This window comes from Physella acuta, unplaced genomic scaffold, assembly GCF_028476545.2.
Source record: "Physella acuta isolate Inbredline_101_S28 unplaced genomic scaffold, ASM2847654v3 ptg000585l, whole genome shotgun sequence".
NCBI classification, from domain to species: domain Eukaryota; kingdom Metazoa; phylum Mollusca; class Gastropoda; family Physidae; genus Physella; species Physella acuta.
The window spans coordinates 460,771-476,873 of NW_026732104.1; the positions used below are offsets into that span (position 1 = coordinate 460,771).

Sequence of the window (16,103 nt, forward strand, 5' to 3'; positions counted from 1 at the left end):
AGACACGTAATTTATAGCGTCAGTTGTGTGTTCGCTTTAGTGTTACAGTTTTCATCATCGGCTTGTGAGGACTGATACAGATTTACAATAGTAATATTTCTTTCTTACTTATTGTAGCCTGCTTTCATTAATTTAAGATGGTTTACTTATACATAGATCTAATACAAATCTTCTAAATATAAAGAAATAATTTTTTTTAAAATTCTGTCATTAAATGTAATTTATTTTGCTAAACTACGACTGTTTTGTCGAACAACACATCATGCAAAAGACAAGCTTTTATATTTTTAATTTTTGTAGTTAGTCATGCTAAAAGATAGCTTTTTCTTATTTTCTCCTTTTTTTCTTTTTCAATTGATACTTAATATCATTGAGCTTTTTTAAAGACAAAACTTTTTAAATGCTAGTGAATTAGAATTGCAGAGTAAACCTAGCTGACCGGAAGTGTCCACAAATAAACTTAAGAAAAAAGACATCTGCTTTAGAGTTGTTCCCCTTCCTTGTTTTTTCCCCTTCTTTCTGATTGGCTCACCAATGTAGGCAAATCACGTGCGTGGTGGAACTCCCCCGATATTATGGCCAGCTTGACCAGCAAAAACACACTGACCTTTACCTTTTAGTGGACAGACAACAGCATTGAGCATTTAAATAAGCCGACTTCATCCTACACTAGGCATTTAGTTAACAACTAACAGTACAAGTCAACTAACTTCACTAGGGATAGAGCCTTCAACAGATTCATAGAAGGTTTATACACATTTTTTTAATGATGAAACAATCGCTCCTTGTGGAGTAGAAGGCATATCGATAACCTCAGACCAGAATGTTTGTTAAAAATTCTGTGTAGTTCAGTTTGAATGTTCATGCATTGGATGCCAAGAGTAGACAGCCTCAATTGTATGTTTACGAGAATAGCTTGATAACTTTGGTGTTTTGGGGTGAGTTAGGACTATTGGGTTGAGTTGATATGAGTTAGATTTGGTGCAGTCAATATAGGTTAGGTTAACTGGATTCAGTTTATGTTAGGTTATATGGAGTTAAATAAGTTAGGTTAGGTGTAGGCAGATTAGTTTAGGTGGAGTTAATGTAAGTTAGGTTAGGTGGATGCAGATTAGGTTGGGTGGAGTTAATGTAAGTTAGGTTAGGTGGTGTCAGATTAGGTGGAATTAGTTTATGGTAGGTTTTGTTAAGTTAGTTTATGATAGGTTTTGTTAAGTTAGTTTATGATAGGTTTTGTTAAGTTAGTTTATGGTATGTTTTGTTAAGTTAGTTTATGATAGGTTTTGTTAAGTTAGTTTATGATAGGTTTTGTTAAGTTAGTTTATGATAGGTTTTGTTAAGTTTGTTTAGCTTATTTTCTGTTGAGTCAGTTTAGGCTAGGTTAGGTTGATTTCGTTTACATTACGTTATGTTGAGGTAGTTAGTGGACCTAACGACGTAGATGATAAATATAAAATTATCGTTTCCATGAATGTGTGTGTTTGTATGCTGTTTGTTATGGGATCGAAGTGGTCGGGTGGATAAGCACATGTTTGCTAACCCGTCAGCTGGGGGACAGCAACACATCTAGGGGAGAAAACTCTATAATCAAACAGGAGTATCGCCCCTTAGGCAATAGCATTACCAACTCTGCGTTCCTTTCGGCAGCTCCTTCGACACTGCTGATTCCAAGCTGTACAGGTAAATTCCTGTCTATTGGTTCCATCTACTGTAAGGAGAGAGGGGGGGGGGGGCTGATACGTGGACAACAACTGGCTCTTCTCAACTTAGGGCCCAAGCTTTGAACTTGGATTTTCCCTGCGCAATCACCCAAAGGTCTATTAGACTACGGAACAATATTACTTTTTGTTCTAAATATTTGTACAACTACAATTTGATTGACCAACCATGTACGCAGGTATTCCCATCTGGGTCAACGTGTTGGACATAAACATGTTTACCTCTATTAAAAAACCGACCTGCTCGCCGAAGTTAAACACCTACCCATAGCCTCCACCCATCACCCTGTCCGTCTGTTTATGCCAAGTTTTGAGACCTACCTCACGGGCCGGTCGCCCAGAGTGTGAGTGGAGTAGATCACGGTTTCCTTTGCTGTCTGTGATTCAGCATGTTCCGTTCCGTATGGTGATGGCGTCGAGGGACGTCTGCAGACCTCACCTACATTGGTGACATCATAAAAAAACATGTTGGTACCGTCATCTTGTTTTTTGGTGGTTCGTGTGTAGGTGTATTGACGTCATGATATTTGGTTATTATATTATTTTGATATTTTGACGTCATGAATCCATGCTATTGGCTTACCTACAGCTGCATGTTGATGTCCATTCATTAGTCATGGATGCTGCTGTCACGTGCAGTCAGTCTATTTTTAGATGAAAAATAACATCTAACGTACATGTTATTAAAGAGACAATGACGGCCTTACTACTTGATTTCATCAAATTTACTTTGCATCTGTTTTTTTTAACAGATGAAATAGGAAAAGAACTATAAGTTAGTTAGATAACAGTTTTGTTATGTTAGCCGGCCAAATATTAATGAAAACAAAATTATATAATATAAGCTAAGTAATTTAGCTGCAAAAATAACTTTTTTAATAAAAACTCTGTAGATTGATCCGACATGTAAATATAACTTGAACTTCGACCCCTTACCTCTGTACCAAGAATGTATTTCTCCCATGCTTTACAACTGGCTTCATACTTGTATACAGCGTGTCTACTCTCTAACCCCATTTTGCGACATACTCACTCTTGAACCTACCGTCAGAGGCGTCGCGATGGGGAGCTAGGGGGTGCGGACCGCATCGGGTGACTCCAAGGCAAAAAAATTGCAAAATTTACAGAAGAAAAAATGCTTTTTGTCAGTTCAATTAATGATTAATTAAGGTAAAACAATCAATATTTTAAGTGGAGCCTACAAATCAAATTGACAATACCGTCAATCTCGACAAGGGGAAGGGGTGATACCATGACGTAAATTTGCTAACTATAGAGAAAACAATACTACATCCAGCTGTATTCATTACCGACTAAGATAAGCATCGTTACTATTAAGTGTGTACAAATTAAAACTATTACCGGTGGGAGGTGAAATACATGCATGCATACACACACACATACACACACACTCATATATATATATATATATATGTATATATATATATATATATATATATATATATATATATATATATATATATATATATATATAATATTTTATATATTCTTGAGGGGGGTGACACCCTGACACCATGAAACCATGAAGCGCCGCACCGGTTGACACCCTACCTAGCGACGCCAATGCCTACCACAGCCGCATAATGCCACCACCACACACACGGCCAAATATACTTTAAGCCGTTAACGTCACCAGCTGTCTGGATTACGTCATATTTGACTGCATGTCTGAGTGCCGTGTCATCACCTAATTACGTAATCGTCTTAAATATGTCACCGCGTGAAATAAAATTAGCAAATAGTAGATGTCAAAGCCGCTTGAATATAGTTTTTAAAATTAATTTTAAACAACACGCAAAAGTGTACATTTTGACTAAAGCAGATCTTAAGCATAAATGTAACAAAAATGTATACATTAAATATGGCGGATTTGAATTATGTAATGAGTTAATAACGTCCTTTGAATGGAGAAAACAAACTTACTTGTTTTATGTGATATTATGCTTTTATTTGTGTGCAGTTGTATGTATGTTGTAGTATCCACAATACATTGTGTTTGTGTTATATGTATGCATACATGCATAACGTAACGAAGCGTAACGAAGGGGGGGGGGGCAGGGGTACATATGTCCCCGGGCTGGAAAAACAAATTAAAATATTACTTTAGCTGCATTTTTGCTTTATAAATATAAAAAAATATATGAGGGGGGGGTGCAAATCAAAAATTGAAAGGTTGATCCCGTGTGGAGGCGCTAAATTGAAAATTTGTGCCCGGGCGCCGGGAAGGGTCGCTACACCTCTGCATACATGCATGCATTTGCGTCTGTGTGCTTTTGAATTTTACGTTTTTCTTATGCGTCCGGCTGTTTCATGGCTATTAACCAACCGATTCACAAAATCGCTTTCTTCTAACACCCAACCTGTTCAGAAGTTCTTTACACGTCGTGTTTCTTGTCTGCGTGCTCAATGTGATTACAGCCAGCACTGTTAACGTCACGACAGGTAGATCTAGCGTGAGTACTCTAAGAGTTACCACCAGTACTGTATAACTACTGTTCATTGGTGAACGTACATTAACAATCAACAACACAAAATCACGCAAAGAACCAACAAACTGTGTACATTCGTGGGTTGCTGGTTCGCGAATTTTAGAGTTAAAATTTTCTGCAATCACTTTCATCAAGTAATATTTTGTTACCTAATAATCGATTATTCACATGATCAGACATCGATCCTTACAAACCCTAATTGTCTATCATATCCCTTGGTATCGCAGTATCCTGTACATTTTTTTTCTGCTTGTTTCAACATAACGTCAGGCTGAATATTGGGATTAGCACATTGATTACGATTTTGGTATAAGATTAGTGTTGGGATTAGGATTGTGTTGAGAGTTATGGTCAAGGTAAAGGGTGTGTCGGGTCAGGGGCGTAGCGAGGGGGGGGGGGCGGGGGTGCGGACCGCACCAGGTGACACCATTTAGGAGGGTGACACCAAGGCAAAAAATAGCAAAATATATAGAGAAAAACTTGATGTGGGGCGCAAATCGAAAACTTGAGGAGGGGGGGGGTGCAAATCGAAAGTTTGAGAGGGGGGGTGCAAATCGAAAACTTGAAAGTTTGTCCCCGGGAAGGGTCGCAACGCCTCTGGGGGGGTGACACCATTAAGTGCCGCACCGGGTGACACCCGACCTCGCTACGCCACTGTGTCGGGTTAAATTAATGCCTATGGCTACGGTTAGGGTCGGACTAAGATAAGGGTCAAGGTAAGAGCATAGCAATACCAGTAACTGTGCCGGTGGTGTAGCAATACCAGTAACTGTGTCGGTGATGTAGCATCCCATTCTGGCGCCCGGGGCTAGCTATAAGTTTTGCGCCCCCCCCCCCAATTATATATAAGTTATACTTATTCATGCTGGTAACTATTCCGTAACAGTTTATATTTTAGTACTACCCAATGGATGGAGAAAACAGTTTAAACATCGTGTACAGCCTTGTAGCCGTTTATTTTCTTAACTTCGAATGTGTGTAATTTAATACTTCACTTTAAATTGAGCTTTTTAATTTGTTTCTACCCATTTTGCCGCCAAGACTGTCTATATTACCATCAACTAGTCTCATCTTTATTTTCAGACCAATGTATTAAGCGGACATTATCATTTTATTTATTTCAAATCTATTTTGACATTATATTTATATACTCCTTTTTTTAAAGTAGGCCTACGTACTTTGTACATACTTGTACCACTAGAATACAAAGGCTGTGAAATATATCGAAAATCGGACAGAAAAACTTCTTAACAAATCCTTTTCCCCAAAATCTCTCTGTCGAATCATCATTAACTTCCCCTTTGAAGTCTAATTGACGCCATCGCCTACCTTTAGATCTAACCACCACACAAACAAAACTTTAACTTTATTTCCGAAAAACACACGTAAACGAAACAATCAATTTCTTCATCTACGTCTATCGTTTTTCCTTCGTCTGGAGCTGGAGTATGTAAAAAAAAAAAGTCCACAAAAAATGTCCACGTAAATCGTCTCAATCTACGCGGACCTACAAGACGACCATGATTACATCTGTCCCGTGAGGTTAGGCGTCAGGTGAATTTCGTCACTGCAAGTCTTACGGAGGTCATGTGTTCTGTCCAGCTAGTCATGTGTTCTGTCCAGCTAGTCATGTGTTCTGTCCAGCTAGTCATGTGTTCTGTCCAGCTAGTCGTGTGTTCTGTCCAGCTAGTCATGTGTTCTGTCCAGCTAGTCATGTGTTCTGTCCAGCTAGTCATGTGTTCTGTCCAGCTAGTCATGTGTTCTGTCCAGCTAGTCATGTGTTCTGTCCAGCTAGTCATGTGTTCTGTCCAGCTAGTCATGTGTTCTGTCCAGCTAGTCATGTGTTCTGTCCAGCTAGTCATGTGTTCTGTCCAGCTAGTCATGTGTTCTGTCCAGCTAGTCATGTGTTCTGTCCAGCTAGTCATGTGTTCTGTCCAGCTAGCGGAGGTCATTTGTTCTGTCCAGCTAGATCTAAAGAACTCTACATCGCTAGCATCACGACTCTAAGTCTTACGGAGGTCACGTGTTCTGTCCAGCTAGTCATGTGTTCTGTCCAGCTAGTCATATGTTCTGTACAGCGAGATCTAAAGAACTCTACATCGCTAACATTACGACTCTAAGTCTTACGGAGGTCATGTGTTCTGTCCAGCTAGTCACGTGTTATGTCCAGCTAGATCTAAAGAACTCTGCATCGCTAGCATTACGACTCTTAAGCAGAAGAAGATCAGTATCTCTTCATTAGGTCTTTATCACTTTCAATGTCATCATAGGTCTATAGTAAGTCTTCGTTACTTTTATCCTAGGTCTCTACGACTTCATAACTTTCATTGACATCGTACATTTATAGAATGTATTTATCACTATCAATGTCATCCTGGTCAATAGGTCTTCATCGCTTTCATTGTCACACTAGGTCTATAGGTCCTAACCACTTTCATCATATATCTATAGAAGGTCTTCATCGTCTTCATATAAGAGAACGTAAAAATACTCGCTAGGATAAGTAAAAAGCGAATGTGTAATCACTAATAAGAGGAAGGATACCTAAGAATTCTGTCCACAAAAATTATTTATTACATTCTAGATTATGTTTGTAATATTATAAAACAAACTTTTCCATAAATAATTAGTTTTTGGGACCACTGTTATAGTTTTTGGGACCACTGTTATAGTTTTTGGGACCACTGTTATACTTTTTGGGACCACTGTAATAGTTTTTGGGACCACTGTTATACTTTGTGGGACCACTGTTATAGTTTTTGGGACCACTGTTATACTTTTTGGGACCACTGTTATACTTTTTGGGACCACTGTTATACTTTTTGGGACCACTGTTATAGTTTTTGGGACCACTGTTATACTTTTTGGGACCACTGTTATACTTTTTGGGACCACTGCTATACTTTTTGGGACCACTGTTATAGTTTTTGGGACCACTGTTATAGTTTTTGGAACCACTGTTATACTTTTTGGGACCACTGTTATAGTTTTTGGGACCACTGCTATACTTTTTGGGACCGCTGTTATAGTATTTGGGACCACTGTTATACTTTTTGGGACCACTGTTATACTTTTTGGGACCACTGTTATAGTTTTTGGGACCACTGCTATACTTTTTGGGACCGCTGTTATAGTATTTGGGACCACTGTTATACTTTTTGGGACCACTGTTATACTTTTTGGGACCACTGTTATAGTATTTGGGACCACTGCTATACTTTTTGGGACCACTGTTATACTTTTTGGGACCACTGCTATACTTTTTGGGACCACTGTTATAGTATTTGGGACCACTGCTATACTTTTTGGGACCACTGTTATACTTTTTGGGACCACTGCTATACTTTTTGGGACCACTGTTATAGTATTTGGGACCACTGCTATACTTTTTGGGACCACTGTTATAGTATTTGGGACCACTGTTATAGTATTTGGGACGTCCTTTTGGAGACTGAGGGAGGGTCGTAGGAGGTAGACGATTTAATTTTTTTTAAATATCTGCCCCTATACCAACAACTGTTCTGTGTGAATATCGTAAATATCTGCCCCTATACCAACAACTGTTCTGTGTGGATGTCGTAAATATCTGCCCCTATACCAACAACTGTTGTGTGTGGATGTCGTAAATATCTGCTCCTATACCAACAACTGTTCTGTGTGGATGTCGTACATGTCTTCCCCTATACCAACAACTGTTCTGTGTGGATGTCGTAAATATCTGCCCCTATACCAACAACTGTTCTGTGTGGATGTCGTAAATATCTGCCCCTATACCAACAACTGTTCTGTGTGGATGTCGTAAATATCTGCCCCTATACCAACAACTGTTCTGTGTGGATGTCGTAAATATCTGCCCCTATATCAACAACTGTTCTGTGTGGATGTCATAAATATCTGCCCCTATATCAACAACTGTTCTGTGTCGATGTAAATATCTGCCCCTATACCAACACCTGTTCTGTGTGCTGCCCCTATACCAACAACTATTGTGTGTAGACGTCATAAATATCTGCCCCTATACCAACAACTGTTGTGTGTGCTGCCCCTATACCAACAACTGTTGCGTGTGCTGCCCCTATACCAACAACTATTCTGTGTGCATGTCGTACATATCTGCCCCTATACCAACAACTGTTCTGCGTGCTGCCCCTATACCAACAACTGTTGTGTGTGGATGTAAATATCTGCTCCTATACCAACAACTGTTGTGTGTGGATGTAAATATCTGCTCCTATACCAACAACTGTTGTGTGTGCTGCCCCTATACCAACAACTGTTGTGTGTGCTGCCCCTATACCAACAACTGTTCTGTGTGCTGCCCCTATGCCAACAACTGTTGTGTGTGCTGCCCCTATACCAACAACTGTTGTGTGTGCTGCCCCTATACCAACAACTGTTGTGTGTGCTGCCCTATACCAACAACTGTTGTGTGTGCTGCCCCTATACCAACAACTGTTCTGTGTGCTGCCCCTATACCAACAACTGTTGTGTGTGCTGCCCCTATACCAACAACTGTTGTGTGTGCTGCCCCTATACCAACAACTGTTGTGTGTGCTGCCCCTATACCAACAACTGTTGTGTGTGCTGCCCCTATACCAACAACTGTTGTGTGTGCTGCCCTATACCAACAACTGTTGTGTGTGCTGCCCCTATACCAACAACTGTTGTGTGTGCTGCCCCTATACCAACAACTGTTGTGTGTGCTGCCCTATACCAACAACTGTTGTGTGTGCTGCCCCTATACCAACAACTGTTCTGTGTGCTGCCCCTATACCAACAACTGTTCTGTGTGCTGCCCCTATGCCAACAACTGTTGTGTGTGCTGCCCCTATACCAACAACTGTTGTGTGTGCTGCCCCTATGCCAACAACTGTTGTGTGTGCTGCCCCTATACCAACAACTGTTCTGTGTGCTGCCCCTATGCCAACAACTGTTGTGTGTGCTGCCCCTATACCAACAACTGTTGTGTGTGCTGCCCCTATACCAACAACTGTTGTGTGTGCTGCCCCTATACCAACAACTATTGTGTGTGCTGCCCTATACCAACAACTGTTGTGTGTGCTGCCCCTATACCAACAACTGTTGTGTGTGCTGCCCCTATACCAACAACTGTTGTGTCCACAGTTCCTAAAGATGAGTGCCACCACAATCAGTCACGTGATAACCTTCCTCCTAGTCAGTGTCGTCACGCTCTGTTTGTTGTCTCAACAAGTCATGGCCGGACCCGCGGGCCTGGAGAAGCGAGAGACCCTCCGCTCCCCCCGGGCTAGGTACCGGGTGGGTGGCTACATGTTCGGCAAGAGGGGAGGGGCGGACATGATTTCAACCAATCTGTTTGATGTTATATCCAGGTTAGTACCAGTTGTGATACCCTTTTCTATTACCATTGTACCAAGTCGGTAGTTGAGTTATTACACATGAGTACCATTGTACCAAGTCATTAGTTGACTTACCCTGTACTATTACCATTGTACAAAGTCAGTAGCTGACTTACCATTCACTGTTACCTTCAATATAACCAAATCATTAGCCGAGTTACCATTATACCAAGGGTAGCTGAGCTACATATTGTACTAAGTCACTAGCTGAGCTGTTACCCTTCACTATTAGCATTGTACCAAGTCACTAGTTGAGTTACTCTTCACCACTAGCCGAGTTACCATTGTAGCAAGTTTAGCTGAGTTACCCTTCACTATTACCATTGTACCAAGGTTAGCTGATTTACCCTTCACTATTACCATTATACTAAGTCTCTAGCTGAGCTATCACACAGTATTACTATTTTACCAAGTCAGTAGCTGAGTAACCCTTCACCATTACCATTATACCAAGTCACTAGCTGAGTTACCCTTCACCATTACCATTGTACCAAATCAGTAGCTGAGTTACCCTTCACCATTACCATTATACCAAGTCACTAGCTGAGCTATCACACAGTATTACCATTTTACCAAATCATTAGCTGAGTTACCCTTCACTATTACCATTGAACCAAGTCAATTGCAAGTTACCCTTAACTATTACCATTATACCAATTCTCTAGCTGAGCTACAACACACTATTACCATTGTACCAATTCTCTAGCTGAGCTACAACACAATATTACCATTGAACCAGACCGCCATAATCTTCCCTTCTTTTGTTTTTGTATGAACAAACATCTTCAAATAATTGTTTCAGAGAGATGCAAACGAAACAAGCATTGGAGGCTTTACTTTTTAAAAACCCAGAGATGTTGTCGGAGCTGCTAACGATATTGGACAAAAATGGTCAGTCATGTTTTTTTATTGTTTGATACATAATGTATGTGGCGGGGACAAAACCGTGTTAGCTTTCTGTTAAAGGGCGATAACCTTAGCGGTTTGTTGTCCAGAATGTTCCAACTCGACAAAGCCACAAATTGAAAGATATTCGTGTAGGGCTGGTGTAGTTTAGAATTGTCATCTACGGGATGTTGCACATTTCATATAAACAAGAGGGCTATGGGTTTTTTTGTTTTCTAATTATATATTTTAAATGATCATATAACATTTGATTTCCCTACAAAAATAGACGTAAAGCCTATAAAGGGCTATGTAACTTTGCATGGGATAGATTGTGTCATGTAATTTAAATCTATTGTACTAGCAAGCGCTAACAAAAAACAGGGGTATATATTTTACGTCTAACACAACATGTTAGTACCCTAAATTGCAATGTCTGGCGAAATAAAATATTCGAACCTGGCAGTCCTTAGGCCAGGCGAAGTAGAGTTCACCTGTTTATGTTAGCTCGGCATATGAAAGATTAGCGTGGTCAGCACTATGCCCAGCCGGCTTTATTCTCACTAATGTAATGCAGGTACCCATCATGGTTGAGTGGACTCATGGATGTGCTACGACTCTAACCAGGGATCCGAACCCAAGAATTCTTGGTTAGCAGTCGACCGCTCTACCATTTGACCACGTCGTTCCATGGCCGTCGAAATATTGGTTTTTAATCATTTTTATAAATTTGTTATTCAACACTAAAAATGCGATGCGTTAAAATAAAAGTCACGTGATGGGAAGTGAGTGAGTGAGGGGGGGGGGGGGGGGCTAGCCAGGAGACGACATGGACAAAACTCGATTTTAGTCAATGTCGTCACTGTTGATTGGGTCCCTCACAGACTTCTGGGCCAATACAATTAGTTTATTTTTAGAACCAAAACAAACATACCTTGCACTTAGCTAGCCCAGTGTCTATAGGCCAATCATAAATGTATTTTCTTATCCTCTAAACAGATGATGGTTTCGTGACACTTTCTGAATTGATGTGATTTGTGATTGGTTGTCGGAGGTCATGTGGGGTCTTCAGGCAAATGGGACGATACCAAGACAAGTGACCTTGAGGCTTAGAGAAGCTAAAAATAAAACTTACGTAACACCAGCCAACCAATGACTAATTTTGCTCCACTGAAACTTAACAAAGCTATTATCTTTCTTCAACTCAGCATCATTGCATTAAGAAATAATGGTTTTTTTTTGTTTGTTTAAAAAAAAACGTCGTTTAAAACACTACTTGTGATTCTAGATTTTTTTTGTGAAAATAAATAAACAACATCATATCACACTAGCCTGGTAAGCCTTTAAGAAGGAGAACTCTGAATTTTATATTTTCAGGGGAAATAACTTTATATTTCGTACTGCTATAGAGACTTTGAAAAATAACATCTAAATTGTCAATTAGGCTTTTCTTTGTTTTTCTTTTAAGAATACCAAAAATTGTAATTTAAACAATATATTTAAAATATGTATATTTTACCTTGATTCCAAAGAACAATTTTAATAAACCACACCCCACAAATAATAAGGACGCCCTTCAGAATTTACACTATGGTTATGTTTTTCTTATAAATTCAAATGATTACAGAATTACTGAAATCATGGGAATTATCGGTATTCTCTTCGATTTGTTTTACAACAACAGAAGATTTTAAATAAAAGTATATATGCACTTTTTAGTCAGACTAATAAACGGAAGCTTATAATCGAATCGGAACCTTAACAGCTACATTGGGGATGATTTCGCTGACTACATCCAACCTTGCTATTGGTGAACTGACAAGAGGAACAATCTCTAAATATTTGATCACTAAAAATATATCGCAAAAAAATTTAATTATTTTTAAATTAGAGGGAAAAAATCATTTCGATTAAAAATATACAGACAATGAATCATAGAGCAACTCTACTGCACCACTACTGCCCAGATATTTAAACCCGATCAGAAAATATTACAATGGGAAGCGGCCAAGTCGACATCTAATTCTTAAAATTTAAGTTTAATTCTAATCACAAACTTTGTTAAACATAATCCTCTAAATCTTTTTCGTGTCAAGTTCTGAATCTGTCGACTGATTCTAACAAATCTGAAGCAGATGACTCATTTCTTCCAACACATAAGTACAAATCTCTTTTTTTTTAAAGAAATTCCCTAAATTTGCAAATACGCAACAAAATTTTATTATATCTTTAGTTTGATTTAATTAAAGCAATTTAGAAATATTTTATAATCAAGATAAAAATCGTTAATCTAGCGGATTTTACAGGTATCATCACATATTAACTAAATTATCAAGTAAGCGTATTTTTGCTAAATAGTTCAACCTAATTATAACATAAATAGATAGGGAATCTATTAGGTTAACTATTTCGAAATCTTCAACTGCAATAAACTGTTTGTAGGAAATTCTATTTTGAAGTATTTCTCCATGTCTTTATAGTTTAAATATAAATATCAGACCCTCTCCTTCACAGATTACATTGGAGGATATCTGTAAGCTCAGAATATGTAATTAAATTTCTAGACTGAATTTTAGAAGAGTTGTGTTGCTTTGTATATGACCTGTTTCACAAATAAATTCGTGACGTCAGTGTGAATTGTGTTTTGTTTTGGCTGAGGATAAGAAGAATCCATGAGTTCTAGCGTGTGTGTGTCATGTACCCTAGACTTAAAGCACAACACCCAGTCAGTGTGAATTGTGTTTTGTTTTAGCTGAGGGTTTGAAGAATACATGAGTTCTAGCGTGTGTCATGTGCCCTAGACCTAAAGCACAAACACCATGAGTTCTAGCGTGTGTCATGTGCCCTAGACCTAAAGCACAAACACCATGAGTTCTAGCGTGTGTCATGTGCCCTAGACCTAAAGCACAAACACCATGAGTTCTAGCGTGTCATGTGCCCTAGACCTAAAGCACAAACACCATGAGTTCTAGCGTGTGTCATGTGCCCTAGACCTAAAACACAAACACCATGAGTTCTAGCGTGTGTCATGTGCCCTAGACCTAAAGCACAAACACCATGAGTTCTAGCGTGTGTCATGTACCCTAGACCTAAAACACAAACACCATGAGTTCTAGCGTGTGTCATGTGCCCTAGACCTAAAGCACAAACACCATGAGTTCTAGCGTGTGTCATGTGCCCTAGACCTAAAGCACAAACACCATGAGTTCTAGCGTGTGTCATGTGCCCTAGACCTAAAACACAAACACCATGAGTTCTAGCGTCTGTCATGTACCCTAGACCTAAAACACAAACACCATGAGTTCTAGCGTGTGTCATGTGCCCTAGACCTAAAGCACAAACACCATGAGTTCTAGCGTCTGTCATGTACCCTAGACCTAAAACACAAACACCATGAGTTCTAGCGTGTGTCATGTGCCCTAGACCTAAAACACAAACACCATGAGTTCTAGCGTCTGTCATGTACCCTAGACCTAAAACACAAACACCATGAGTTCTAGCGTCTGTCATGTGCCCTAGACCTAAAGCACAAACACCATGAGTTCTAGCGTGTGTCATGTGCCCTAGACCTAAAACACAAACACCATGAGTTCTAGCGTCTGTCATGTGCCCTAGACCTAAAGCACAAACACCATGAGTTCTAGCGTGTGCCATGTGCCCTAGACCTAAAACACAAACACCATGAGTTCTAGCGTGTGTCATGTGCCCTAGACCTAAAGCACAAACACCATGAGTTCTAGCGTGTGTCATGTGCCCTAGACCTAAAACACAAACACCCACGTTTTAGGATCTGAACGACAAAAACTTTCGTGCAAGAATTAAGAAAGCTCGCAACGAGTGACCTGTGTAGAAAACTACCCCCCTCCCACCCCAAATAAAATATAATTTATATAGGAAATATATACTTTTACCAGTGTACCCCGACCCCGGAAAATTTCAAGTGCCCCCCCTCCCCTTCCAATTGAAGAGCGCAAACCTTATACAAAACTAGCGATGTCATACGTCGTGCACTAGAATGGGGAGCCTTATGCTACACTTGGAGTAAACAGGACTAACTCAGTCTCTAATAATTGGGCAAATATATGTATACATATATATATATATATATATATATATATATATATATATATATATATATATATATATATATATATATATGTAACGAGCGAACAGTTACCCTGCTCGCAACGCCACATGTTACGAGACTATTTGCCTGTAGTGCCAAATGTAACGAGTTTAACCACTCATGCTACACAACATCGACTACAGTAGAAATACTCGAAGATGCAGGTTCTCTATTGATCCTTTTATTACATGAATCAAGAAATGCTTCAATATAACACAATGAATCAACAGGAATGCTTCACAATAATAGTCTGAATCAACTGACCCCTAACAGTCCTCACTAGGCTTCATATAACTGAATCCACATGTCTATTGTCCTTCTTAACACAATATAACCAACTTGATATGTCACACAGACTGACTGATCTAAAGCGAGCGATGAAGAGAGCGGGCGATCGAAAAGGGAAGAGCGGCGAGTTCAGCCGTCCCCTCCTATTTATCCCTTGTATTCGTACTCGTATTCGTACTTGTATTCCTCCGTAATCGATACTTGTACTCGATGTCTCCGACTACTAGTTGCGCAGTTCTAACGTACAGTCCGTTTAATAAAACATCTGCGTCCTATCAATCAAAGTTGACAGGCCGTCTGAATCCCCTCGTACCGTTTCCCAAAATAGCACGCGTTGGCTTTGAGATTGTTATCATTCCGATCTAATAAGCCACCTGCTATCAGTTGCATCAGACTGTAATACTGCGTCTCGGCTTATCGTTCGTTATCAGTTGCATCAGATTTGTAACTAGTAGCTAGGCCTACCCTAGTTACATCCACCCCTGCCTTTTTTTGTGTGTTTTCAACCACAAACAACGCCTGGCAGGTGCACTCCTCCATAGTCAATCGCACAATCGTAAAAAAAATTTTATTGTTCCACTCACTGTCCACGTCGTCCCATTCGTATACGATTGACAGTTATACCTATTTCACATATCAACTGTGTCTACATCATCTTCCTGAGACACAAAACAGTTCTAGAATTCACATCCACCCTTTTCGTTTGGTGCCTTCACCAGTTCACTTTTATAGCTTTTTGAACCGTCTGTTCTCATACCAGCGCGACCATGAAAGACTTGATGGTTGCTGACAAAAAATTTCGTATTCTTTCTGTTTCTCAAACTTCTCCGCGGACCACTTATCTGATGGTCTATTGTCTCTCTGCTTCTGGAAGGAACGGGATCCTCTTTGTTGCCGTTATCCTCCACTTGTGTATCGCGGTTGTTCTGTTGATGGTGATATGGTTCCGGGATGGGTATGTGAATTTCCGTTGTAACTTCCGGTTCCCTAATTGTCTTGGATTTCCTTGTGTGTAACTGCTCTTCTTGCCTATTCCAATATTTCTTTAATTGAGCAATATTCGCCCACCGATCCGGTTTGGCGTGATCGATGGGTCTTATCTTAAAGGGGCCACCTGCTACTTTAGGCATCTCCACGACTTGCCATAACTCCTGTCCCCAGAGATCGTGGATTTTGTTTCTGCCTAACGGGTGGCTAC

The 16,103-nt window shown here is 39.8% G+C and overlaps 2 protein-coding genes across 2 annotated transcripts in view; one reads left to right on the forward strand and one right to left on the reverse strand.

Annotated features, from left to right (window-relative positions):
• Positions 1-13,128, forward strand: part of LOC131947152 (sensorin-A) — a 32,299-nt gene extending 19,171 nt beyond the window's left edge. The window contains exons 2-4 of the mRNA XM_059308261.1: positions 9,353-9,579; positions 10,409-10,497; positions 11,491-13,128. Coding sequence (XP_059164244.1) covers positions 9,362-9,579; positions 10,409-10,497; positions 11,491-11,525 — 342 coding nt within the window. The 5' untranslated portion in view covers positions 9,353-9,361 and the 3' untranslated portion in view covers positions 11,526-13,128. The remainder of the gene's footprint in view (positions 1-9,352; positions 9,580-10,408; positions 10,498-11,490) is intronic.
• Positions 6,809-7,900, reverse strand: LOC131947148 (uncharacterized). The gene is made up of 2 exons (XM_059308256.1): positions 7,875-7,900; positions 6,809-7,679 (listed from the first exon to the last, which is right to left on the reverse strand). The coding sequence occupies exons 1-2, from the start codon at positions 7,898-7,900 to the stop codon at positions 6,809-6,811; spliced, it is 897 nt and encodes a 298-aa protein (XP_059164239.1).
• Positions 13,129-16,103: the final 2,975 nt, after the last annotated feature.

What these genes read in the sequence shown, in the direction of transcription:
- LOC131947148 (XM_059308256.1), bottom strand. Translation starts at nt 7,900, where the DNA reads ATGTACGACATCCACACAGAACAGTT. An exon ending in GACATCCACACAGAACAGTT is followed by an intron (nt 7,680 to 7,874) that starts GTTGGTATAGGA and finishes ACCCTCCCTCAG; the next exon opens with TCTCCAAAAGGACGTCCCAA.